Raw genomic sequence first — 27,960 nt, 5'->3', positions numbered from 1 at the left:
TCGCACAGCCGCTTGTCCCATACTGGCATGGTGGACAGCCGCTCGCCCCGCATGAAAATGGTGGCGCAGCCGCGCACAGGGCAGCGGAAGCGGTTCCCGGCGGGCCACGCGCGCATTGCCCCGGAAGTGAGTGTGGGTGATATCCGGTGGGAACTGAGAGTCCGGTGCTGGCGGCTGAAGGAGCGGTTACCATGGGAGCGAGTGGAGACGGCGGTAGCCCGAGTGGGGACGGCAGCGGCCTCCCGGAGCATGAACAGCTCGGCACGGTGAGGAGAGCAACCCCCGGGGCTCGGGCGGCGGATCGCTTCCGGTCCGACAGGACAACCCCCACATCATCAGATCCGCCCGGGGCCAAGAGGGGGTGAACCTCCCACTCACCACCCCCCGGCAACTCCTCTTCTTCCCGCCCTCCCCCCCCACTCCTAAACAGCCCACCCCACTCTGCCCCCACAACCCCTCCCACCCCCCCCCAGAACTCCCCCTCCCACCCCCCCCAGAACTCCCCCTCCCACCCCCCCCAGAACTCCCCCTCCCACCCCCCCAGAACTCCCCCTCCAGCCACCACAACCCCCCCACCCCCCACTCTCCCACCCCACTCTGCCCCCACAACCCCTCCCACCCCCCCCCAGAACTCCCCCTCCCACCCCCCCCAGAACTCCCCCTCCCACCCCCCCCAGAACTCCCCCTCCAGCCACCACAACCCCCCCACCCCCCACTCTCCCACCCCACTCCGCCCCCACAACCCCTCCCACCCCCCCCCCAGAACTCCCCCTCCCCCCCCCAGAACTCCCCCTCCAGCCACCACAACCCCCCCACCCCCCACTCTCCCACCACAACCCACCCCCCACTCTCCCACGGCGCGCCCCCCCCCCACCACCGCTCTCTCCCCCATCACCCTCCATCTCTTGCCCCTCCCCATCACCCTTCCAACCGCCTGTAGCCACCCCCATCAACCATTCCCATCCAACCTCCACTTCCATCAACACACCACACTCCCATCACACCCTCCAACTACCATCATCCACTGCCTTCAGACCTCTGTTCTCTGCAGTAAAAATCACCGTAACACTGAAGAAAACTTTTTGTTTTCCTTCCAACTTGTGCAAGCCATGACTAATAATTAATAAGTCAGAATTTTTTTTATGTGCTTGGATCAAGTCATTAACTTTTGCAGTGACCATGGGAGTTTGAGAATCAGTACACTTTCCTAAGTGGGTTGTAATAAAATTTTGTGCCTTTGCTGAAGCGCTGGAACCTGGTCCTTCTAGGTTTTAGCAGTCATGGGTTAGAAGGCAATGGTACCGAGCCAGAGGGGGTTATGCTGCAATGAATTGGATAAAAAGCTGATGGTGTGTTGCAGGGCTCGATGGATGGGGGTTGGGTTGCCTAGCGTGTTGTTCTGCCTATTTGGGGCAGTGCACTGGGAATCAAACCCTGCTATTCCTGAAGTTGTCACAAAACTTAACATTACCATGAAAAATTGCCCTATTTCACTGTCTTTTAGACTCAGGATGATAGAGAACATGGACCGGATTTCTGTACTTAAGCAAACTGCTCATTGTTGTGAGTGATTAAACTCTAGTTACAGGTAAACAATTCTGAGCCATCAACATATCACTCTACTGGTTAAAACTCTAATCCCCTTATACGTGTCTTTGCTCACAAACTGACACAGGTTTTAAAAAAAAACATGGATGTTATGGATGAGGGGAAACTGGGAAAGCAGTTCAGTCATCTCGGTTCACAAGATCTGCTGAGATAGTTCTTGTGCTGATCAGAACACTTTGTCAGTTTTCCTTCTCTGGGTGCTTTCACTGGGTTGCAGGAGCTGGGTCATACTTGTGAAAGATTCCTGACTTATTAACTAATAGTCATGGCTTGCATAAGCTGGAGGGAAAACAAAACTAGTTTTCTTCGGCATTAGAGATAACAAAGTGTGTAGCTGGATGAACACAGCAGGCCAAGCAGCATCTTAGGAGCACAATGCTGGTTGGCCTGCTGTGTTCATCCAGCTCCACACTTTGTTGTCCGTTTTGTCAGCATTAGGATGGCTTTTACTGCAGAGAACAGAGGTCTGAAGGCTTCTCGTTATTTTGTTCACAGTCCCAAGCTAAGTACCTGAGAATTGATCTCAGAGTTTTTGGCCTGACAGAGGGTACTTATTGTAAATAACTGGTTTCTAGTCCACAGACAATCAACTATTTGTTGCCAATCGAACCTTCACTTATACACATCTCTTGGCTCCAGGCTAATCTTCAAAACAACACTTCAAATGCGGACAAGTTGGACCGAAGGGTCTGATTCTGTGCTGTATGAGTCTATGACCCTATAACTACAGCTTGAACAGTTCTACTATTCCTGCCATTCCTAGGCGGTTCCTACTATCTCTCAGCTTGAACAGTCAGCTTTGTAAAATAAAATCAAAAGAGCTGCGGATTCTGTAAATCAGGAATAAAAACAGAAGTTGTTGGAAAAGCTCAGCCGGTCTGGCAGCATCTGTGAAGAGAAATCAGAGTTAACAGTTCTGAGGGACGGTCACCCGATCTGAAACGTTAACTCTGATTTTTTCATCACAGATGCTGCCAGACCTGTTGAGCTTGCCCAACAACTTCTGTCGTTGTTTCAGCTTCTTTAAATGAAGCTTGCAATGACTGTTAGGTTGTCTGCATTCTAAACATGCAGCAATCCTTAGTTTTGAAGCCATTCTTTTCCTACATTAGTCCACAAACAGAAATAGAAAATTAAAAAGATGTGTTCTTTACAAGAGTGTGCTTTTAGTGACAGGCTTTGATGCTGCCTGAGTTGCTGTTGTGATGATCTTACAAGGTTTCCCTGTTTTCCAGAATCCCTGGAACATTATGATTAAGCACCGCCAAGTTGCTCGAAGGGGTAGGAGATCACAGATGGCAGTGAGGTAAAACATTTTTATTGATTTTTGTGAGAGTGTATTCTCTTCAGACCTGGTCAAGGATCGGGAATCTGCATATTAGACGTGAAGTTGGAAGAAGGATTCTTTACCAATCTGTTAATTCTGGCTAGCACCAGTATTAGGCCAAATTACCTGATTATTCTTAAAAACTCAACTGGGTCCATTGGTGCCCTTCTCTAAAGGGAAGCGGCTATCCTGATTTGGTGGGCCACCATGTGACTCCAGTCACTCAGTACATGGCTGACTTTTAGGGCAAATGGTGTTGGACAATAAATAGAGTATTGAAAGAATCTCTTACATTTCATGAAACTAGAAGTATCTTCAACCTTGGCCAGCTGTGAGAGACAGTCTGTGTTTACAGCTAGCATCATTAGACTTTAGGACTTCTTGGATTTCTGATCATAAGTTTGATTGGGCCGATCAATGCTGGGGGATTTCCTGTCTGAGAATAGAGATCAGTCAACAGAACTGATGTGGCAACAAGAAACACTAGAAGTGAATTTATTGTAATCTCAAACTCACTGAAATAGCCTCCGCTTGTCAGATTCAGAATCTTTTGCCTGGGTCCCCAGGCTGTAAAACCAAGAGGAATGGCTCATTTGGGGATGGCCTCAACCTGAGCCCAGGATGTAAGCAACAGACCCTCCTTACATTCCCCTCTGCATATTGAAGAGAGGCTGCTCCCCTATCACTCTCACTGTATTGTGTTGATACTGTGAGGTAGCAGTGTTAATCACTGAGCCACCGGGCTGCCCCAGCTGGCATACAGGACGAAAATGCTAGATAACACCCATTCTTCCTCACGAAAGGAGCTGTACCTGATCAGCGGTTGTTAAATAATCTACTAAAAGGCGTTTTTGTCATAGAGTTCGAACAAATGAAATACTATACTCTCTCATTTCACCAGTTTCACCAATCCAAATGTATCCATGGATTTACTGCGAACTGTACTGCAGCCCCACATCAATGAAGAGATCCGTGCTGTTGTCAACAAGTACACCAAGGTAAGCTGTCCCATCTAAGCACTCTTCTCTGACCGTAGGCTAGGGAAAGCCTGCCCATGCTGCTCACTCTGTGGATTAGCAGATTAAACTCTACAGACTAGTCTCAGATTTATGGTATATTGGTATTGTATTCAGCTTTTTTCAAATACATCTCATTATTTCTTTGTAGTTTTAGCAGTGTTGAACAGTCTACTAGCCTTGGTTTCGGTCTTATCCTGTTGAAGATACCATAATCAGAATTGAACATCTTAACTGTTAAAGATTTTCCTTTACAAAATTATAATTTGAACTTCGTCATGTTTTTATGATAACTGTTAGATAAGTGTTGACTCACTGTTCAGTTCTTGGCCAAGTCATGGGAAATAAGCAGGTGATTGGTACTCAGTCATGATGCTGATTGAATGAGTCAGTGCGGGGGCAATGGGCTGAGTGACACCCTTCTGCCCTGTAACAATGCTGACAAGGTCTGGTTTATTAATAAATCTGCACTGACCTAGCTTCTCATTGGCACTAGAGAATACTGCTGTAGAAAAAACTATCTTGATCACATTCAGGAAATTCACTTGTGACTCAGCTCCTTTATAGTGATTCTTAAAGGTATTTTTATGTCAACTTTTTCAAATGTGTAATGACACACCTCTGAAGCAGGTCGGACTTGAACTTGGGCCTTCTGGCATTATGATTCCTACATTCCTCTTACTGCAATACAGGCTAAGTCTCACCTTTTATACACAACTCTCTATAATTATAAAACCATTGCTGATTGTCTGAAAAACCCCATGTAGTTTGCTCATGTCCATTAGGGAAGGAAACTTCTCTCATTACCTGGTCTGGCTTACATGTGACTCCGGACCCACAGCAATGTGTTTATTCTTAACTGCCCTCTGGGCAATTAGGGATGGGCAGGAAATACTGACCTGGGCAGCGTGTGAATGCACCATGTTGTGTGAATACATATTTAAAAAGTTACCATTTCATTGCTATGGTGAGGAGGCATGTTGTAATTCCCATCACCGTTTCAAGACACCTCTTATTACACAATTGTAATCATGAAATTTCCTGATGGCCTTCCCATACCAAATCCTAAAATGCAAAAATGCATTTGTGTCTTTGTGGTTTCCATCTTATTTCCGCAGACCTTTCCAAATTGATTTTTTTCAAAAACGTGGGTATTGCTGGCATTTATTGACCTGGGTAAGGTGGTAGAGATCTGTGAGGTTCACCAAGTGATGAAGGAGGCAAATGGAAGGGGAATCGGACATAAAAGTGGGAATATTCAGCTGCAGTCGTAAAGGGCCTTGATGCAACCGCATCTGCAATACAGTGTACAGTTTTAATCCCCTCGTGTAAGAAAGGGTAGAATGATGTTAGAGTCATTTCAGAGAACATTCATTTGACTGATTTCTGGGATGAAGGGCTTATTTGATGAGGAACAGTTTGGCTTTTGCCTGGTTCTGTTGTAGTTTAAAAGAATGAGATGTGATCTTAAATAAATGCTTGGTCATATAGAACTCAAACATTGCTAAAATAAAATATTCAGTGTTGAAGCTTTTCACTTTGAACTCATCAGGACTGTGACTTAAGAAACTGAACGTGGAAAGGAACACCCATTTATGAAACTTGAGAAGAGTGCTGATTGATTGACATAGGGATGCAGCAAAAATTGTTAACTGTCAACTCAGACCAGTCAGGTAGACTGTGATTGGTGCTGGCATGGGAATATAGCAAGGATTGATAGTCACCATGATCCTTCCCTTGATGAAGGAAATTCCTTTTGCCTGCAAAGAACAGGGCCTGTGTTAATTCATGTGGCTTCTAACGTGCAAATCCATCACATTGCAAACTGAACTGATCTAAACTATTTCCCGGTGTGTAATTCTGAGCACAGTTAGAATTATTGGAGATGTTGTTCAGTCGCAGAATTGCATCTGTGTTCTGAGGTTTGTAAGCATTGGCTGGTTGAGCGCGATTGACCAGTTGCCTTCCCAGCATATGCTGTTATCAAGCCAACATTTTGCCCATCACATAAGTAATGTGATGTGGGTTTTAGTGCCAGTGAGATGCCAGGTATTTGGGTTATACCATCCAAAGACTTGTGAACTGTATCAAACAGCACGTCTCCTTGCCCATTGGTAGTGGGCAACATGCAGACGTGAGTTGCACCATTATATGCAGAATTGTAAATTGAGCTGAATGCTGTGCAGTAATCAGTGAAGATTTCCACTTTTGACTGTATGATGGAAGGAAGTTCATTGATCAAGTATCTAGTGATGGTTGGGCCTGGAACACTTCCGTGGATAAACTGCTATATTGATGTGTTGGGGTTGGGATGACTGACCCCCAGTAACTGGTTTGGTGCTACATATATGTAAGTCAGATTGTTCTTCCTGATTCCAATTTTTTTAAAAATCAATTTTATGATGACTGTTGAGTACTAAGCTGAATGTTGGCTTTGGAAAGGACTGTCAGTCTCACCTACTTTATGGATTAAACTCTTTTTTTTGTTCATTTTTGGACCAAAGCTGTAACATGGTCAGCAATCAAGCATCCTTGGTGGAACCCAAACTGAGCAGGTTCTTGCTGAGTAGATGATGCTTGATAGAATTGTGGGAGACACATTCCATAACTGTGGTGATCAAGAGATGACTGATGAGATAGTGTAAGGGATCACACAATTTTCCTTTTTAGACTATAACTGGAATGGAAGTTTGCTGTGTAGCTGAGACACCAGGAGAAATTTATACTTGTGTGAGATGGTGCTGCTTTTTACCAGCCTTGGGCTTGGCTGTGTTGTAGTTTGCTACACATCTGTAAGTGCTGAGTAAAATAGGCAGAAAATGTTTAAAAAAATTCTTAAAACAAATAATTCAACTGAGAGAAAATGGTTCACTGGGTCACCTATCAAAGTGAAGAATGACTATCGCTTTACAGACAACAGCATGTAATCATTCTTAAAAATCAAAAGGAACTGAGAATTTAACCCACCCTTGAGACATCGGCAATTGATCTACTTCTGTTTATTCTGGCTCTCTTTATTTTTCCATCTGTAATATTTATATCAAACCATCTGTCCTTGTGTTTCTTAAATGTGAATGTGTGTGTTTATTTAAAGAACTGTAAGTCGTATCATGTTCGATGAGGAATCTTTGCGTGCCATTTGTGAAAGTGAAATGTGCTTACAACAAATAGTTATTTTCTGTAATCTGTGAGTTGCTTTTATCTTCAAATTAAGGCAAATTGATCATTTCGGTTGTCTAATTAGGATTTATGTTCTGTGACAGTTGTGGAACAATAGATTATCGCTGTTTTCTTACTAATTGAATCGTGACAGCGATAATTGGCTAGATCAGATTTGCCCTTCTTTTTTCTTTGTGAACAGGACAATCTGGGCAATATTCCACATTGTTAGTTAATTGTCAACATTGTAGTTGCACTGAAACAACCTAGCTAGGGGTGTAACTGGTTCTGGAATACAGATCTTCAGTACTGCAGCTGGGATGTTGTTGGGCTCATTATCTCATCTGTTTCTTGACGGCTGCTCATGACATGCGTTTCTACAATTCTGATTGTAGCCAACTTTCCACCATATCCCTCTATTTGCTGCCACATCATATGGTCTAAGCTCTTAATGAGTCTGATTTATATTCTTTTTCACTAAGCTTCAGTATACAAAAGTACTAAATTGAATGTTGGCTTTGGAAAGGACTGTCAGTCTCACCTACTTTATGGATTAAACTCTTTTTTTTGTTCATTTACACTTAATCTTTAATCTGTTGTCCTGACATTTAAATTCAAATGTTCCTTCAAATGTCATGAATGTTATTTTAACTTTATTATTTCCCACCCCGGCTTAGTGAGTTAATTTATATATAGACTGTGCCACCTCTCTCCTGAGGTCAATGCTTAAAGATTAACTTGTATGCTCATTGGTTTGAAGTGCTACCCTTTGTAGGTGCACAGTACTCTCTGAGCTTGCTTGCTTGTTTTGCTGTTGTTTCTGACTGAATCGGTCTACAGTTTTTCCAGAAGGCTGCATGGAATGTGAAGGAGAACATCGGAGAAGATGTGGATCCTGAGCAATTGGTACAGGAAGCCTGTAAAAACTGTCTGGAACAGGTAGGGGAATGTCAGGAGTAGAGAAAGGAGCATCTTGTTCCATGTAGCACCGTACCTTGTTTCTCTGTTAATTATACTTTGCAGGGACACTTAAACCTTGGCAGCATTTACAATAAGATGTTAGTAATCCCATTGGAAACAGCAAATATAGGGGGACAAAGGTCAGATGAGTTGTTAATGATGGTTCTGAATCCTTTTCGTATTAGGGAGTAGATTTTTTAAAACTATTCTGATAGATAATAGGGTCAAAGTTATGAAATTCAGTGTGTGATGTTAATGATTAATAATAATAACTACACTCACACTGTCTGGTTCCCCTTACAATTCCATGCCCTAGAAAATTCACTTTTAGGGTGGTGGAGATTGGCTGGACAAGGATAAGTGAGTTCTGAAGTATTTACTCCAACATTGCTCCTTGTTTACATCTTTCTCTAGTGCAGATTCACTTATTATCAAAGGGTGCAGATTCACATGTTATCAGAGGGCTATCTAGGATGCCCTCCCATACAGTTTATCAAGACTTTCACTTGAGGCTGGGAGGAGTTGATATTTAAAAACATTGACTACTCAGTGATCAAATGGAGACATGTACAGCTCATGCTGAAAAATCTGTGGTAACCCTTGAACAAAAAGATTCTATAGTCTCTGCAGTCCTCTTGCTTTTCATCTGTCTTAAAGTGAAAGTGAAACTGATATTTCTAGTCTTCACATAAAATCTTTGACATGGAGTAAAAGCTACAAGTCAAAATTTATGAACTAACCACTTTGTTGTATCAGTTAATAAAGATTGTTAAACGTGTGAGATGAAAATGAAAGGCATTGGATAGAGAGACACGAGGATGTGGTTAGAGTGGAGAACTTGAATGGATATGCAGAGATGATGAGCCGAGCAATGATAATGTGTGATATTGTCATTACATGTTTATTCAGAGAATTACTCTGACAACAGTGGGCTCTTTGCGTTTGTGTGAATTGTAATTGTCAGCCAGCACTTCACTGTTTTCTTACCACCCCTCCAACTGCAGGCTAAGTTGATGTATTCAGATGGAGGAAAGATGATTACCAAATCCATTGGAGAGCTTGCTGCCATAAAGGTGGGCATTGATTTGAACTTTGAGCACAAGATTAATTAAGTACAACTGATAGCTTGCTCCACTGAATGCCAGGGGAAGTCACAGTGCAGTTTATTTCTGTTTGGAATAATTGTTTGTCCATTGACAGGTGACAGAGAGCTGGTTAGTGTAACCAAGCTGCCATGATCCAGATCCTGCTTATTAATTCCAGTCAGTACAGTTGGGCCCAAATCTACCTGTTCTCAATTATGACATGAGTTGGCCTGCTGCAGTGGTCCTTTCTGTTGGTCCAAGTGCATCACCAGTCAAGTTGGTGAAGTCTGCAGTTTGGATAGTGACCTCATAACTGAAAGGGAGTGACATATCATGAGACCTCGAAGAATTCTCTGAGCCTTTGCTCCAGAAATTTTGAAAACTTGCAGGTTGAGCCAAATACTTGATGACTGGCTATTCATGTTATAACATATGCGTGAGATTATTTTCATCTAGTTAAACCTTGGGCAGTTTGAAGTGATGAAGCTTTATTTTGTTTCCAAGGCTGGTTTTGAAACTGAGTGCAATCTTCAGTCTTACCAGAGGCATATTCATTGTGATATTGGGCAGTAATCTTCAAAGCAGAAAGATCAATCAACTATTAATCTATGAACTTGTTAGTGATCATAATGTAACAGTGGAACCATTAAACCTCTCGATCCTACTCCTTCAGTTTAGATCATGCCGTAGTCACATTCCTGCTCCATCCCCATATCCCTTGGTGGTGTCATCAGAAGCAAGAGAATTCTCTTGAGCTGTGTCTTAAGCTTAATGATTCTGCAGCGCTCTGGGGTGGTGACTTTCAAAGACGCACCGTCCTTTGAGTGAGGGAGTTGCTTCTCATCTCGGTTTGAAGAACCTTGCCTTTTATTATGAGACTATCTCCCCTGATTCCAGTACCCATAGCCGTGAGAAATGACCTTTCTACATCCGCCCTGTACGGCCGTTTAAGAATTTTGTAAGTTTCCGTGAAATCATCCCTTCTAAACTGCAGAGGATATTGGCTTGGTGTACGCAGTCTCTCCTTGTAGAACCATCCCAGGATTCAGTGCAGTGAGCATCCACTGCACTCCCTCTATGTCAAATATTTGTTTCTGTCATGTCTCACGGGGGAAGCACACTGTAAATCAAACTCCAGTATTCCCGGACCTGTCCCAAAGATAAAGATTTTTAAAAGTGTGTATAATTTCACAATTTGCCTATCTTTCAGACCCAAACCACAAAACAGGGGTTTTGGTGTTTAAGAACAAAGCGACCTTGGGCACTCCCAACTTTACCCTAGCTACCTGTTTTGCTTTCGCTCTTCCATTTTTGCCCCATTTTGGATTTGAAGGTGACAGTAAAAGTGTTTAATTTAATGGATTAGCTCTTAATCAGCCGTTATTTATGTCTGTCTAACATCTGCAAACCATTTATCCTCAAGATTGGTTTTTATTATGGGAAGTAGTGAATTTTTAAATTCCTCGAGAAGAATGATCTCTCCAAGAATGTCATATCATGGGTTTCTGCTTCTAATGCTCATATTCATATGCACCAACGGTGCTTTATTGTCCATGAAGTATTTTTGATGTGTTGAGATTAAGAGGGGTGCCATTTATATAAATGTTCTTTTGTTAATTCTCCTTTTCATTCAGCTGGACAGCAACCAGTGTGATATTTTAATGTAAAATGTGTCTTATTACAGCGGTCTCGACAGATGGAGGATGATCTGAGCCAAAGAGGAAGTCCAATCCCAAAGAAGGTCAGCATGAATGATGCTGGACATAGGGAGCTGAACTAAAGACAAAGCTAGTGGTTGAAGTTTGTCGGACTTTGAGAATGTGGTGGTTCCTGCTGGGCACGATGCTAGGGTGACTTTTCCAGGGTGATTTCCCCATCTCTTCTGAAGGCCCTGGCCTCACCCTTGCATGCTTTGGCAGTTTATTGGTTATATCATAGCACAAATAATCCAGAGGCCTTGTCTAAAAATCCAGAGACTTCAGGTTTCACCACAGCAACTAGGAATTTACATTCAGTTAATCAAATAAATCTGGGAGTTTCAAAAAATGTCTCAGTAATGGTATCATGTGATAACCAGAGTATCCAAAAAATCTGTTCGGTTCACTAATGTCCCTTTGGGCAGGTAACCTGACCTCAGACTGCCCGTACATTGACAAGAAGCCTTTAACATATAGGGCACTGCAAGGTACAGTTTGGGTTAGATTAATGCTCACATTCTTGCTTTGAAATCCAATGGCAAATTGCAAAACTGGAATTCAGTGAATACTGTATTTTGCTGTAAAATCCCATTTAATTACAAATTTCCTTCGGGGAGGGGAGGCCTTCTTCCCATCCCATCTCGTTTAACTGTAACTCTACCCGTAACCCAGATAACTGAAACTTCATGGGCTCTGACAAAATATGGTACCTTACCTATGCCACTCAGATCCCAAGAGCAAGGTATTGTGTTTCCACCTAGCTCCCTAACTGACTGTGGTCCATCGTTGGTAATTGGTTTGTCTATGGGGACTATCCCAAACACTGGAGCAATCTAATGTTCATCATTCATCATTCTGAGTTGTCTTGGGAAGCTAGATGAGCCAAAGCTGAGATACCCTGACTATTGTGCCCACTGAACTTCAGAACCTTGCCAAAGGTACCAAGTCAAGCTAGTAACTTCCACTGTGCTTGGCGAATAGCAAGTTAATATAACAACAGAGCACGCAGAACAGGCCATGATTAACTGGGAGCAAGATGCATCTCCAGGCCGTGCTGCGGCCTGTGCAAAATTATGGTTGAAGCTGAAATGGGAAAAGGTTGCTCTGTTAAGTTATAAAGAAATTGATCTTTTACTTTCAGAGAAAAGGCCGTCCACCAGGACATTTGATTTCATTTGACCGTACGACCTCCAGTGCTGCAGTGTGAGTACAGCTCCTCTAGACTGTGTGTAACCTCTGACATTGTTAGTGTTGGAGGGTCTTAAACCCCTGTCCTCAGCTGAAGACTTTTCCATCAAGTTAAGTATCCTTGGGAATGATTGTAAACGGCTGTAATGTTGTCACAGTTCTTCTTCTCGGCTTTACTTGGTAACAGTTACTCCATCACTGCAAGAGAAAAGTGGCATTAATCGGAAGGGGTTCCAAGGCGCCAGTTGCACATGATCAGAGCTAGGCTTTCAGAGCTAGTGAAGGCTTTGAATGAAGTTCTAATATTCTGCCACAAGTTTGTTGTGTACGATGGTAACATGCCAGGTTCAAGAGAACCGTTCTCTGGCAGCCACGCTTCCGAGCTTGTGTTTGGAGCTGGCTGATTACTCCTTACACCTGCTGTTTGAGAGGTTTTTCTGTCAGGACAGGTAACAGTTTGTGAATACTTCTGCTTGACTCTGGAAGGCATTAAGGCAACATCCAGTCTAGTGATGGAGTAGGTGGAATTTGGTGTGAGACAGGACCAGTATTGTTTAATTACATGAATGTTTTAAAACATAGTAACAGTGCTCTTTCCAGAAAGGCTGTAATTTTTGTTTTTCTCTCTCTCTCTCTCTCTCTCTCTCTCTCTCTCCCTTTCTCAGCTCAAAGGTGAAATACACTGAGCCAATCAAACGGGAGGGACCTAAGGTAATGCTTTCAGCTTATGTCATACTTTGTGACTGGAAGTTGAGAGTCATAAAATCTTACAGCACAGAACAGACCCCTCAGAACAACCAGTCCATGCCAACCTTAGTCCCAGACTGAACTAGGCCCACCTGCCTGTGCTTTGCCTACATCCCTCCAAACATTTCCTATTCATGTACTTAATCCAAATGTCTTTTAAACATGTTGCTATTCATTGCAAATAAATGTCTCAAAATCCTTTTGTCCAATCAGAGTTGTCAACTCTTGAAGCCTTGTTTAGGCAATTTTAGCGGTCATTGCTATTGTGAATGTAAGTGGTGGGTGCCAGTGGCTGTGGAAGGCTTCTCGGCAGTACCCACTATTGTCCTTGGCCAATGCCTGCATTCATGTTTAACAGGATTTATCAAAAACAGATCTGGAGGTCAACCCTCACTAGGGTTGGAGGTTTGTTACAACAGTATAGTTTATCTGTGGTTGGGGTAGTCAACTGAGTAAACAGGGAATTAATGCAAAGAATTACTGCCCTGTAATGGCATGGTACAACACTGAGAAATGCATTCATTCACTGTGCTATTACCCAGAGTGCAGACACTCTGGAGAGCTGTAGTAAACTCATTTGGTCAATACTGAACCACCCATGTTCCTCAGATGCTTCATTTTTCTCTTGTATGGGAGCTGGTACAGATCGGTCACCTTACTGTCAATAGAAATAGTCCCAGGAGACTTGTGTGGCCATGCCCACAGCTCCACTGTGTGACATGGAGCAGGCAACGCATGCTGAATCATAGGCTCCCTGCCATAGTGTAGCAGGCCATTTGGCCCATCGAATCCACATCAACCCACCGACGAGCATCCCACCCTGGAAATGTTCTGCTGGAAGTGAAAGATTATCCTACAAAGGGCTGTGTGTTGTGGGACTGAAAGCAACAACAGATTTTTAAAAAGTGCTGTTTGTTCTTGCATTCTGTACTTTCACAGTGGGACCCATCCAGGCTGACTGCATCAACCACATTTGTGCTTGGATCACGTGCTAACAAGTAAGTTACAGGTTTGCATGTTTTGCATAGCCTCGCTAAGAATTGCTTTCTTTTTATCACCGACTGTGTTTAAAGGGACACCTGTTTTGCACAATAATAAAATCTAAACTGAACAGAAAAGCTCGGCAGAATGAGAGATAATCTTATTCATTCAAGAGCCTGAGAGGAGTAGACAGGGTGGATATAATTTCTGCAAATAATTTCCCCACCCAGTGCAAGATCCAGTTGAGAAGAAGTTTTTTTCTGTGCATGTTGAGTGTCTTTGGAATGCTATCCCCACTGGGCATGGATCATTGAATACTTTTTAAGGCACGGATAGATCAGTTCTGATGAATAAGGAAGTCAGAAGCTGTTGACGGTTTTACAGCAGTGTGGAGTTGAGGCCACAACAAGAACAGGCTTGATCTTATCAATTGGCACAGCATGCATGAGGGATTGAATGGCATGTTCATCAGAATTCATAAGTTCTTTACAATTGCCTCCCTCTTCATTCCAACGAGCTGGGTATCCCACAGCAGTGCTCCATACTTGATGTCCTGTCCTCAAGTCGCTCACTGTAATTTCTTACCACAGAAAGAAGCATTGCAGAACACATGACTGTTTGGCTGTATTTAACTTTTGATTTCTTCTGCTCTCAAAGTGAGGAATCTGACTTGGGGATTGGAATATCATTGTTAATGTTTCCAATGAAGCACTCCCCAGAACAGGTACAATATTGTGTTAGATAGAGTAAAGCTGTCTCTGTATTGTCCCACATCAAGCATTCTCAGGACAGCGTGGGGGTAGGTACAGAGTCAAACTAGCTGTACTCTTTGCATTAAGCATCTGTCAGCATAAAAAGACAAAGAGTGGTCGACAGCCCTGTTTTGATGCATTGGTGAACAATTGGTGACAGCCCGTTTTGATTCCAGGGGTACCTCTGATTTTCTTTGTGTGGAACAGCTTTCTTGTCATGACCAGTGTATAGGTGGGATTCTGCTTAACTTCATTATCCTTGTAATGAGAGCAATAAAGAAAAGGTTGCTCCTTTCAAGTGACTGGTACAACCTTTTGAAAAGGGGTACTGCAGGATTGAAAACCTTCCCCTGTACCAGCAAGTTGTATGTGGTAGTTTAGCCGTACTGGGAGTGTCTTTGTTAATGTGTGATCTTAATCTTTGTGAAAAACAACTACAAGTAAAAGGAGGGAAAATTCCTACTGCTCTCCATTCTCTCATACTACATTGTTGAAGAAATTACACTAGAACCTGAAGTATTAGCCATAGTTTTCAGTAACATTCCTGGGTTGTTCTGTGACCCCCCCCTCCTCCCACCTCCTTCGAGCTCCATAAAATTGGATCCCAAATATATTTCAGGCTGGTGTAACTGGATGTAAGCCATTTCAAAACTTTTCTGTTCCTGTGAGTTAACTCTATATTTTCTTTCATGTTCAGAGCCTTGGGAATGGGTGGTACCCGTGGAAGAATCTATATCAAACATCCTGAACTATTCAAGGTAAGAATGAGTGAAGTTTGGATTCTGGGAGCAGTCTTGCTCTATAATTTCAATAATCAGCACCCAGTATTATTGACAGGGTCCAAAGGAAGATTGGTGGAGTTTTGCATGGTTTTGTTTCTCTTCCCCGGTGTTTGAGGTGCAGCAGTATTTTATCACATGGCCAAACCTGTGCATTGTTAATGGCTGAGAATTTCCATCCTTTAATTCTTGCAGTGTCCTCATTGGACGGATGATGGTGCAGTGGTAATGTCACTGGACAAGTAATCAAGAGGCCCGGGCTAAAATCTGGGACATGGGTTCAAATCTCCATAATTAAAGTAATATTTTTTAAAAAACTCTGGAATTAAAAGCTAATCTAAGTAATGGTCAAAAGTCACACAACACCAGGTTATAGTCGAACATGTTTGTTTGAAATCACAACCGCCTGATGAAGGAGTAACACTCCAAAAGTGTGAGATTTCAGATGAATCTCTTGGACTATAACCTGGTGTTGTGTGACTTCTGACTTCTGTCAATCCCAGTCCAATACTGGCACTTCTACATCATGCCTAAGTAATTTAATGTTTTAACGAAGGTCTGTACTCAGGTTGTGGTTGGACTTGCTGGTTGCTTCGTGAGCTGACTGGTTTTCATGCAAATGATTGATTCATAGTCACCATTACATAGGTATGGAGTTGTTTGTTAGTTTGCCAAACTGATTGGTTTTCATGCAAACGTTTTGTCTCTCTTCTAGGTGACATCACCAGTGCTATCTAGCCTCCGTTGAAGTGCTGTTGTGTTGTCCCACTCTGAATTTATATGGTTTGGTCTGCCATTGTATCTGTGTGTGGGGGTGGGGGTGGTGTTGGGGGGGGCGGTCGTGTACCATAGTGGGATGTAGATTGCATCTATTTTAACATGTTTGTTAATTGCATTGGTGGTTAGAACCAGGCCTCCGGGAGTTCTCATGCTTACCTTTGTCTTTCTTGTCCTAGTACTGTAATTTTGTCCCAGTTAAATTGATGTCCTTCTATGTTGGAGTATATTAAAACGAGGGAGACTTGGTTGTGCCATTTTGCTGTGAATTGGTGTTCATGTATCCTGGTGGCGCGTTTCCTGCCCATCTCTCCTATGTAGTGTTTCTCACAGTTGCTGTATGGTATTTTATCACATTTGTCCTACTGAACAGGAGGCCTGGTTTTCGCCCACCGATGCAATCAACAAACATGTTGAAATAGACCCCATCTTCATCCAACTACAGTACAAAACTGGAAACCAGACTGCACCCCTTGACATACCAGACCATTTAAATTCAGAGCAGGACAGAACATCAGTGCTTCACTGGAGCCTACACAGCACTGATGATGTCACCTAGCTAAGATATATATATCGAGGTGTATCTCTAGAGATTTCCTATGTTCTACTCAATGCTTTCTCCTTTACTGCACATTAGTCAGCTTGATTACCTTTGGAGGAATATTTGATGAGCCGCATATTAACACCGATTTCTGTTTTGGAATATGAGCTACAGAACAAGTAAAAGATACTGTTTAAAGCCAAGGAAGCGGTGTAGTGTATTCACAATTTGAAAATAGTTGCTGGAAACATAGACAGTGTTGCCTTATTCAAGCAGTGGGGAGAATATGAGAGACTTCTGTCACGTGTGTTTGCATGTTCTCAGAAATTCTGCCCAGAGGTGGGCATTTGATTAATTTTTCAGCTAACCAATTGTGGCAGTTCAGGAGATCTCTGCATAGAAACAATATTTAATTGGTTCCTGGGCAGGTAGTTACAACCTTGTGTGTGAACAATTCACTAAGAGCACCAAAATCGCTCTCCCCTTCCTTTGTGGAGAAGTAACAGAGACACTCCTGGTAGCCGTTCTTTTTCAGCATCTCCTTGTAAATTGATCTTTGCAAATTCCCTTCCTGGTAGAAAAAGGGGTAAAGGCATATTCAGAGGCACTGAAAGGGAAAATCTTCAACCACTGATAGAAAGACTGTGCATCAGCAAATCCATAACCTTGCATCATTACCAAAGATTTGGAAGGAGTCAGTAAAAAGCCAAAAAGATACTGACATCTGGATTATGAACTGGTGCCAGAACTGTGCCTCTCTGAGTTTTTATTCCCCTTCCCCTTCCCCACCTGTAATATTTGTATGTTGTCTTGTTTCTTTGGGTCTCTGCCTGTGTATAGAACTGGAGTAATTGGAGTTTACCAGTGGTATTAGTTCCTAAATCAAATGTGTTGACTAAATTATTCCTAGATGCCAAAAAGTGAATGCCCTAACATAGATTCCTACCCATATTCTTGGTTAGAAGATTGATTCAATACAATTGACAGTGCCTTATTTCTTTCTAAGATTGATCTATTGAAAGGATACGGTCAAGAACCATTACCATCAAAAACTAAAAAAAAATGAAAGTTACAGCAAATGGATTACATCAATTTCAAGTGATGTCATTTGAGTTTTAATAATGTCCAGTGACAATGCAAAGCCTTATGAATCAAGTCATAGTTCAAGTGCCAAGCTGTGTAGTTTATTCAGACAATGTTTGAACGTAGAGTAGTAGCAGGGAAGAACTTGTAAAGTACAAGATCTCTATAGGAGATTTTGATCCAGTGACACCAAAGGAGTGGCAATACTTTTCCATTTCAGGATGGTGGGTGGCTTGGAAGTGAACGTGTGGCTGCAACTTGCAGAGTACTTTATACAAGTTTTTCCATATATTTGCTGCCTTTTCTTTTCCAGGTGGTAGAGGTTAAGAGTTTGGAAGGTGTTGTCTAGGAAGCCTTGATGAATATTTATGTTGCCTGTTGTAGATGGTACACACTGCTGTTACTGAACATTGGTGATGAAGAAAGTGAATGTTTGTGGATTTGGTTGCAATCAAGCAGGCTGTTTTTTTTTCTGTGAAGGGTCAAACTTCTTGAGTGATGTCACACTGCACTCATCCAGGCAAGTAGGGAGTATGCCAACGTCCTCCTAACCTCTGCCTTGTAGATGTTGGACAGGCTTTAGGGTGCCGGGAGGTGGATATTCCTAGTCTGTAACCTGCTCTTGAAGCCACAGTATTTATGTGCTAGTTCAGTTTATTTTCTGCTCAATGGAGAGCACCCCAAAGATATTTGTCTCTTGTGAGTCTATTCTTAATCTGTTTGTTGTTTTGAATTTCACTGACCTCACTCTTCACACTTTACTTTGTCCACTTGGTGTCTTTTCATTCTGTGTTGATTGTCAGGTGCCTGGTAGCCGTGATGATAGGTGTTCACATGCGTTATTTACTGTTCTTACAGTACTCTGCCGACTCCCAAGACAAACACTGGCTCGGGGAGAAGCATCACATGCCAGCCACAGGGGGTAAGATGGTGAGTACTGATTGTCAGTTCAGAAAGCTTAAATTTATCTCCAGCACAAAATTCTACCTCTGTCTTCATGCCTAGCCTGTGACCCATGTGCCTTGGTGTTTTTTGTTTGCAGATGCATCTATGACTGCTGTATGCTTGTCTGTCTGTCTGTATTTCCAGGATGCACGTGTGTTTGCAGTCGCGTCTGTGGTTGCCTGTGTCTGAGTGTGTGTATGCCTGTTTCTGAATAATGTTGTTCATATTTTGCCTATCTCTGGATATGTCTGTTTGACTTTGCTTGCAGGCACAGCTGTATGTGTGTATCTTTTTGGTATTTGCCTGCACTGACCACTTGCTCCCTTGCAATGTTCCATTTGTTACTGTGTGTATGGAGGCCAGTGCATGGGGGGCCTTAGCAGTCTCTGTATGTACTTAGCTTGTGTAAGAGCAGTCTTGTGAAGCAAATAGGGCCTTGTGTGAACTGAAATTTGTGCACCTTGTATGTTCTGTGCTTGCCAAAGTTTAACAACAAACCTCAAAATATGGTTTATCACTGGTGAACACATAAGCTGGTCCCCATGTTCTCCTTAAATGATGGAAACAAATGCTGTATGACTCCTAGGCTGCCATCACATGCAACCAACTAGAAGTAGTTAAGTACCACACGCAAGACCACATAGACAGTAAGATTCTGGAACTGCAAAATAATAGCAAAATAGTTTTTAAGGGTTTATACCCCTACAGTATTTATTAGTAGTTGGTCAGCAATAGTTCTTGAAGATGAGCTTTATATGAGGACTCATGCAGTTTGGATGACTGGCTGTAAAGAAAGCTGCTTGTTCCAAGAAGCTTCCTTCATCTACTAACTTTTTATAAGCAAGTAAATCCATGAAGAACTGGAGCACTGTTTTACACCTGGAAGCCATTATAGTGAGGAACTTGGAAGAACCCAGCAAGTCAAGCAGAATCTGGAGGAAAGGAGCAGTCAACGTTTCAGGTATTACCCTTTTTTCAGGACCTTCTGCAGTCCTGAGGAAGGGTAATACGCAAAACGTTAACTGCTCCTTTCTTCTGGGTGGTGCCTGGCCTGCTAGTTTCTTCCAGCCTCCTGTGTTTACCTTGGGCTCCAGCATCTGCAGTAGGTTTGGCTCTAACACAGTGAGGAACTTGCTGCTTTCTCATCTGCACTGGCTTTATCACCTGCGGTGGAATTTTGAAATGCTTGAGTGATCAGAGAGAACAGCTTTGTCAGCCTACTAATCCACATTGACTAATGCTGCAGTAACTACTAATGCTGTGAGCTCTGAATGAAGGTATTTGCTTTCATGTAGCTCATGAGGACTAGAGTTCTATTGACTGTGCGTTGGTGAGATATCTGGCCCAATGTCTACCAATTGCAGTCAGTTGTGAGTTTTACTGAGGAACAGTGGGTTCTGGTTTAAATATAGTTTCCATGGTAACACATATACCTTAATAATTGTTAAATAAGAAACAAAATTCCTGTTCAGAGTTAGTAGGAACTGCAGATGCTGGAGAATGAGATAACAAGGTGTAGAGCTGTATGAACACAGCAGGCCAAGTAGCATCTTAGGAACAGGAAAGCTGATGTTTCGGGCCTAGACCCTTCTTCAGAAAAGATTCTTCAGAAGGGTCTAGGCCCAAAACATCAGCCATCCTGCTCCTCTGATGCTGCTTGGCCTGCTGTGTTCATCCAGCTCTACACCTTGGTATCACAAAATTCCCCTTATCTGGTCTTCAAGACTCACTCATCCACTAACTTGCCTCTGGCCTCTAAATTCAACCGTTTTTCAAGAAAATTGAGATTGATCTGATCTCATCAGTGTCTTTAACATCAGTTCTTTTTTGCAGTCCTGAATTACGTGGAATTTTTTGTTTCACTAGTATCCAACATTTGTGCATATTTAGTCTCCTCAGACATCTGATGCGGTTCTCTCCTCCTTTTACTGATTCAGCGCCTGGCTTCAGTGCTGGGGGGAGCACAGGCTGCACGTGAGCCTCGCTGGGACAGTTTGGCCTCACTAAAGGGGGAGCCCTGTCCAGTGTGTTTGAGGTGTAGTGATGGTGGGGACTGAGTGGAGATGTGAGCTCTGACTGAAATATTGTTTATGTTTAAGGCTTATCTGCTGATAGAAGATGACATTCGAGAGCTTGCAGCGAGTGATGACTACAGGTAAGAGCTTGGGGAAAGTGAAAACGGATCCGCTCAAGTTTGTTTCAAGGGAGGATGTGAACAGAAACTGGGAGGGTAAAAATAAGTTTGATTGAATCAGTCATTGTCAGTAATGAGCAAGCAGTTTAGACCGTGTCAGGAACCAAATGATGCAGGAAATCGAATAGTGTGTGGCTGTGAGAAAACAGGTATTTATAGAATGGATGTCATGTTTCGTGTGCAGCCTTGTGCAACAGCAAGATGAGGAATGGAGTTGATGATGACACCCACGAAGGGAGGAGGCAGGTAGATATGAGTGGATTGACTTCTGTGTGGGAGGTCACTGTCTTTACTCGGGCTGAATTAGACAGTTCACCACCAGTGGATAATTCTGATAGAGTTTCTAGTCAAATGGTTAAGGCAATATGAAGAGGGCGGGCCAGAGGCCAGATGGTCCACGTAGGTTTTGTTCAAAGAAATTGTCGAAGGGTCAGCTCTAAAAGTCTGCCACATGGGAAATGTAGGATATGAGCAGCATGGAGCATGTTCATGAATACAAAAGTAAACATTGAGTGGGACAGCCACATTCATCAGTTCAGTGCAGAAGTGATGTGTCCGAGTCCCAGTGTGTGCACAGTGCAACTTGCATATCCTAAAACTGGCATCGTGTCAATGCGTTACCCAGTGATGGGCCCCACACCTCAGGGAGGACATACTAGCTCTGGAGTGTGTCCAGCGGAGATTCACGTGGATGATCCCTGGAATGGTAGGTTTAACGGATGATGAACGGCTAAGGATCCTGGGATTGTACTCATTAGAGTTTGGAAGGTTGAGGGGAGATCTAATAGAAACTTACAAGATAATGGATGGCTTAGAAGGGGTGGATGCTAGGAAGTTGTTTCCGTTAGGCGGGGAGACTAGGACCTGTGGGCACAGCCTTGAAATTAGAGGGGGAAAATTTAAAACTGAAATGAGACGACATTTCTTCAGCCAGAGAGTGGTGGGCCTGTAGAATTCATTGCCACGGAGTGGAGTGGAGGCCGGGACGTTGGATACCTTCAAGGCAAATTCTTGATCTCACAAGGAATCAAGGGCTAGGGGGAGAGTGCAGGGAAGTGGAGTTGAAATGCCCATCAGTCATGATTTAAATGGTCTTATGACACTTGGTGATTACATGTTGTAGTGTAGACAGAATGTCTGCCTGCCTGTAGAGGCACAGGGGAGCTGTGAGTGCACGTCTGGCCACACTCCAACCATGTTCCAAGTGTGGTACACCATGCCTGTGGGTCGCAGGAACATGGATGATATCTGCATGTCCCAGTACAGAGATGCCAATAATGTATGAAAATCTCTCTTTATGTATGTTGTAGTATAATCACGTAGAGATTCTGTGTTGCAGTGCCATCCGCCCCACCCCAGCAACAGCATGTTGCAGTAAAGCACGTTGCCCCCCCACACCCCAGCGCCAGTGTGTCACAACGTAGACTCCCCCGCCCCCGGCGTGTGGCAGTGCAATCCAAACCCCCACCCCCGCGCTGGCATGTTGCATTGTAGTCCCCTCGCACTGCATGTCCCAGTGCATTTTCTGCCCCTCCCCCCCCCCCACCCCCCCCCCCCCCACCTCCAACATTGGAGATCGCAGTGCAGTCCCCCACCCCGTTTCACAATGCTGTCCCTCTGTGCCTGCGTTTCCGAATTCTGTCCATCTGCGCAGAACTGTCTCTCTGAGCCCATGTGTCCCATTGCAGTCCCTCAGCGCCAATAGGTTGCTGTGTGGTCTCTCTGTGCATCAGAGTCACAGTGCCGTCCCATTGTGCCTGCAGTTTCAGAGCATTCCCCCCTGCCGTGCCCACATGTATCAGTGCAGATCCCCCCCCACCGTGCCCGCGTCATTCAGTGCAGCAATTCCCGTGCCTGCAATTTGCAGTGCCGTCTCCCTCCCTCCCTCCCCTCGCCATGCCAGTGCGTTGCAGTACTGCCCTCCCACACCAAATGTCCCCTCTCAGTGCCCACATTTCAGAATTCTCTCCGTCTGTGCAATATTGTCTCTCTGTGCCAGCTTGTCCCATTGCAGTGCTTCCATGCCAAAATGTTGCTTTGCGGTTCCTCTGTGCGTCAGAATCGCAGTGATGTCACTTGGTGCCTGCGTCTTTCAGCGCTGTCCGCCTGGCGCCTGTGTTATGCAGCGCTGTCCACCCGGTGCCTGCGCTTCAGAATTCTCTCCATCCGTGGCAGTGTGGACCATTGCAGTCCCTGCGTGCCCAAATGTTGCTTTGCGGTCCCTATGCATGTCCGAATCATAGTGTCCTGCCCCTGTGCCCGTGAGTCGCGGTGCATTCCCACGGTGGCCGCTTGTCTGTGTTTCTGCACACCATGCCTTTCTTCAGTTTCATGCCTCAAACTGGAGATATTGTTTGAAGTCTCTGGAACTCTGTTATTAATGACATTTAGTTCCTCAGAGGCTGAGAAGTTGGGATGTTCATTGATCAACCAATGTTCAGCACTATTCACAGCTCCTCAGGTACGTGGAAGCCTTTGATATCCATATGCAGAGAGAATCGTGTTGAGCAGCCACGCTCTAGCTGATTTTCGGTCAGTGATTTTCACAAATAGGACAGCTGGCTGACTGCAGGTGTGTATTACACGGTACATTCAGCATGCACATTCCCTCTTGGAATATAGTGAATGCAACTGCAACGTTTGCTCAGTAAATATCGTGTGGATAAGCAAATTTGTGAAGGGGGGTGACATACAAGTTGCATAACCTTCCCTGTATTCAAATGACTTAGATATTGAAAGGCAATAACATTTCAAAGATTCAAAAGTTGGAGGTTTGGTGCACAATGTGAATGATGCTGATTGACTGACTACCAAAGGCCAGTGGGCTAGTACAGAGAGGAAGTCATTGGCAGATGGATGTTAATACAACTGTGTGAGGTAATGCATTTTACCAGAAGAGACAGGGGAAGGCAGCATGGATTGAATAGCTCTGATCAATGGAGCATGAGGGGACAGAGAGACCCTGAGGGTTCATGTGTATTGATTGTTGACTGTACAGGATGTATTGAGACCAACTGGCAAATGGGATCTTGGTCATCTTGAATTGAAGTAACGAGGATACATTATGCTGTGTTCAGTTCTGTCCACCAGACTTTAGGGTTCTTGAGAAGGTGCAGAGAAGATTTACCAGAACGGTTCCAATGATGAAAGATTTCAGCTACAGTGTTTGGTTGGAGTGGATGGGATATACTCCCTCTCAAGTAAAAGGTTGAAGGGAGATTTGAGAGATTAGATGATGACATTTATTTCAGTCCCAGTTCATCTCTGCAGGAGTTCCTCAGGGTGGTGTCCTCGGCCCAACCATCTTCAGCTGCTTCATCAAAGACCTTCCCTCCATCATAAGGTCAAAAGTGGGAATTTTCATCGATGATTGCACAGCATTTGACCCATTAACTTCTCCAATACTAGAGCAGTCTGTGTCCTTGTGTAGCAAGATTATGGACAGCATTCAGGCTTCCACTGATCAGTGGCAAGTATCATTCATACCATGCAAATGCCAGAAAATAATCACCCTTAATGTATTTCTCTTTAACATTCAATGGTATTACCATTACTATGTCTTATGGTCTTTTAATTGAATTCCCCACTATCAACATCCTGGTGGTTACTATTGACAAGAAACAGAACCGGGCCAGCCATAAAAATGCTTTGGCTACAAGAGCAGCTTAGAGGCTAGGAATACAGCTGTGAGGAACTCGCCTTCTGACTCGTCAAAGCCTGTCCAGAAGGCCTAAGTTAGGAGTATGAAGGGATACACTCCACCTCCCCAGATGATTGTAACGCTAACATTGGAAAAGCTCAAGGACAAAGCAGCCAACTTGATTGATATCCATCCCTTTTGACATTAACTCCTTTCAACAGTGATGCACAGTGCTAGGGGTGTGTACCATTTACAAGATCCACTGCATTCACTCACCAAGGCTTCCTTGACAGCACCTTCCAAACCTGTGATTTCTGCCATACAGAAAGACAAAGGGCAGCAGGAATATGGGAACACCGCCAGTTGCAAGTTCCCTCCAAACCACTCCTCATCCTGACTTGGAAATACATCACTGTTCCTCTTCAGTTATTGAGCCAAAATCAGGAATTTCATTTCTAACAGCACTGGGTATGCCTGTACCACATGGTTTGCAATAATTCAAAAGGCAGCTCAATACCACCTTCTCAAGGGTGGCTAGGAATGGGCCGTAGGTGCTCCCCTAGCCATTGACATATCCCATTAAAGAAAAAGAACAGATGTTACAGGTTTTGGAAAAGAGATGGAGCCGAGGTTGTGAGATGGATGTTTTGAACACGGGGGGTGGAATAAATCTGGAACTTAGTGCCTGCAAATGGAGAGGATGAGTGATTTCAAAATGACAGTGGAGTGGCATTTGTGAGAAATGAATGTACAGGGCACCAGAATAGAGTGGGGCAGTGGATAGGCTGCATTGCTCGACTGACGCTGGCATGGACTTAATGGGAGCAATGGATTCTTCTGGTGCTGTTCTGACTTTATTGGAGAACTGTATGTGTCTCTGTCTTTCTACCAGGAACTACATACGTCTCCACAGAAATTGTGCCTTTCTGTCTGTGAAGCAGTTCTCACTTTGCCTGAGAATTGTATGTGATTTTATAGAAACTGTATGTACATCGCTTTTCCTCCATTTGAATGGTGTCAGTCTGCTTCTGTCACTGTATTTTGAACTGTGTGGCTAACTCTAGGAACTTTGTATTTATGACTTCAATTTGAATTATATGCACAACTCCCTTCTTCATATGGGAACTCTATCCCAACTCTGAAAGAATACTATCTCATAATCTTGCATTTGCATGTCTCCTTACGGGGAACTTTCTCTCTCACTACACAGATTATATGCCTATCTCCATAGCTCCACGTGAACTGCTTCTCATGAAAGGAACTCTGCACCACTCTGTGTTCAAGGCTCTGAGGAAACTGTGTGTCTGTCACATTCTCATGAGGAGCAGATCCTTTCAGTCTAGATATAAAATGTGCACATATCACAGAGGAGCTCGGTCTGTCTCGCTGTAGGAGCTCTGCCTGTTTCGCTCTCACTGTAGGAGCTCTGCATGCATCTCACAAGTAGCTCTGTCTCCCTCTCTGGTGGGTCTCTTTCTCCGAGTCCTCCTACAGGAGGGAGAGCAACAATGATTTCTGATGCTTCCTGTTTGCAAACTGTATGTTTTTGCTGCTCTGGCTATGGACACATGTTGGACACCTTGTCGGGAATCAATCAGGATACTATCATCCAGTCATTGTCCTTTTAGTTCAAAACCTATCAGCTCCATGTCTGCTTTTACTTTCACTGTCCCAGGCAAAGACAATGTTGGATAGAACACATGCTCCAATCAACATGATCTTTAAAGATACTGGACAGCCACCTCCTCTTCCGACAATGTCCCTAATTCCAAACAGGACCTTTCTTGTTGACTTGAAACATTACTTTCTCGCTCTCCATGGATACTGCTTGACCTACTGTGATTTGCCGCATTTTTTGTTTTCAGTACAGATTCCAGCATCTGCAGTAATTTGCTTGTAGAAATAAAAAGATGTTGTGCTTGCAGTAGGGAATCTGTGTATTGCTGCCTTTCACAGTGTCTCTCTTTTCCCACCCCCCCCCAAAAAAAGTTATTGGGATTTTGAATTGTCCTCAGGACTGTCTCTGCACACACCTACCCCACCACCACCCACCCCTGTCCAAAATCCCCTCTTGGGACTCTGTCCATGCCGTCCCCTGTATGAAATCTCTACATCCCTGGTGGGACCCTACCTTGCTTTATCTGTAGATTATTTGCCTGTCTTGCTTTAGGGCGTCTTTCTCTCAATGTAGCCACACTCAGTATTTTGTTTTAGCCTGTGTATGTTTCTGTCTCTCTCTTTTTGCATGAGACCTCTAAGCAAGTTCCTGTCGGGACTCTTGTTTATCTGTATTGGAATTGTGACTGTCTTGCAGTAGGCTTTATCTTTTCAGAATTCACTCTTACTGTACAGGGACCTCTGAGTTTCTCCCTTTTAGGAACTCTCTTGGAATATATTTGTGATTCTGTCTCTCTCTCTCCCGAAAGAGGGTATGCCCTCATCTCTCTGTATTTCTGTCAGCCCTCTCCTGTGCAGATGCGTGTGAGACACAAATCCAATCTTTGTGCTGTGTTGCAGGGACTCCCCTGAACTGAGATTGGATGAACTTCGACCTTTTGTCGTTCCCTACTGGATCCTGGAGAAGATGCAGAAGTATATGCTGGCTGTACGAACGGAGAAGGAGTAGGAAGCCGGGACAAGCTGGGAATGGAGGGGGCACTAGGCGAGAAGCTTCTGTCTGTCCAGTGATCTGATGAGCCGCCTTGAAGACTGGCTGTGGTTTCTATGACTGGTGTTTCCAAAAATGATACTTGGTCTGAGAGTGTATTACTTGGCTCAAGATCTGCAAGCAGTCATGAAGCACTGACGAGGCCAGAGTTGATTTTTGTCATGCTGTGTGAAATAATTAATGCCAATCTTGTTAAAAGATACTTCTATTCCTTTCACATGTTTAAAACCTCTGACAGTCATTGAGATGTCCTTTTAAGCTTTGCAAGCATCCCATGGAGGGAACTGTCCCCCACAATAAGATGCCTGATTTTGGTGGTGAGCTATTGTTCACATTCTGTGCTGCCCCAACTTCAGGATGGAATGCGACTGTGTCCTGGGCTCAAGGACTTAAAGGTAACATCTGTTTTACACACCACACTGAAGCCATTGATGTGTGCCAGGACTACTGAATTGCCCAGGGATTCAGACTGACCTTGGCAATCCATACACCGGCCCAGATTGCTGTATGTTGGACACAGACAATACATCAGCTTAACAATGAGTATCTTGCCTGTGTGTTTGTGCAGTGAGCACAGTTAAATGCATGCTTCAGTCAGCAGTATTGAGAACTGTGCTATTACTTGTGCTGAGTGTTTGGTTAACAGAATCCTTTCTCCAGATCAGAAAACTTATTACTGTTCTCCCATTCTGCAGGACAGGGGGCAGGTGAGGAGAGGTTTACTGATAAGATAATATGCAACAGAATGCTGAACAATTATTCAGAACAACTTTACGGTTGTGTTACAAGTGTGAGAAGCGCCCCCCCCCCCGC

General features: G+C 43.8%; 1 protein-coding gene across 2 annotated transcripts; it reads left to right on the top strand.

Annotated features, from left to right (window-relative positions):
* Positions 1 to 126: 126 nt before the first annotated feature.
* On the top strand, positions 127 to 27,960 carry LOC125461418 (deoxynucleotidyltransferase terminal-interacting protein 1). 2 transcript variants are annotated; one of them, XM_048550171.2, is made up of 13 exons: positions 127 to 266; positions 2,844 to 2,914; positions 3,837 to 3,933; positions 7,951 to 8,049; positions 9,075 to 9,143; positions 10,840 to 10,896; positions 11,994 to 12,055; positions 12,706 to 12,751; positions 13,727 to 13,785; positions 15,218 to 15,278; positions 18,559 to 18,630; positions 20,745 to 20,800; positions 26,997 to 27,960. In XM_048550171.2, the coding sequence occupies exons 1-13, from the start codon at positions 192 to 194 to the stop codon at positions 27,103 to 27,105; spliced, it is 933 nt and encodes a 310-aa protein (XP_048406128.1). In that variant the 5' UTR covers positions 127 to 191; the 3' UTR covers positions 27,106 to 27,960. The 2 variants fall into 2 exon arrangements, with proteins under 2 accessions (XP_048406128.1, XP_048406129.1); XM_048550172.2 differs by lacking the exon at positions 9,075 to 9,143.

Source organism: Stegostoma tigrinum, chromosome 19 (assembly GCF_030684315.1).
Source record: "Stegostoma tigrinum isolate sSteTig4 chromosome 19, sSteTig4.hap1, whole genome shotgun sequence".
In the NCBI taxonomy this organism is placed as follows: Eukaryota; Metazoa; Chordata; class Chondrichthyes; order Orectolobiformes; family Stegostomatidae; genus Stegostoma; species Stegostoma tigrinum.
The sequence above is the reverse complement of the archived record's forward strand: the minus strand, read 5'-3'. Positions and strand labels throughout refer to the sequence as shown.

Bases quoted from the DNA above. Each gene is read 5' to 3' on its own strand.
- LOC125461418 (XM_048550171.2), top strand. From the start codon at position 192: ATGGGAGCGAGTGGAGACGGCGGTAGCCCGAGTGGGGACGGCAGCGGC. The intron at 10,897-11,993 runs GTCAGCATGAAT...TTTTACTTTCAG, and splicing joins GAAGTCCAATCCCAAAGAAG to AGAAAAGGCCGTCCACCAGG. The intron at 13,786-15,217 runs GTAAGTTACAGG...TTTCATGTTCAG, and splicing joins CTTGGATCACGTGCTAACAA to AGCCTTGGGAATGGGTGGTA.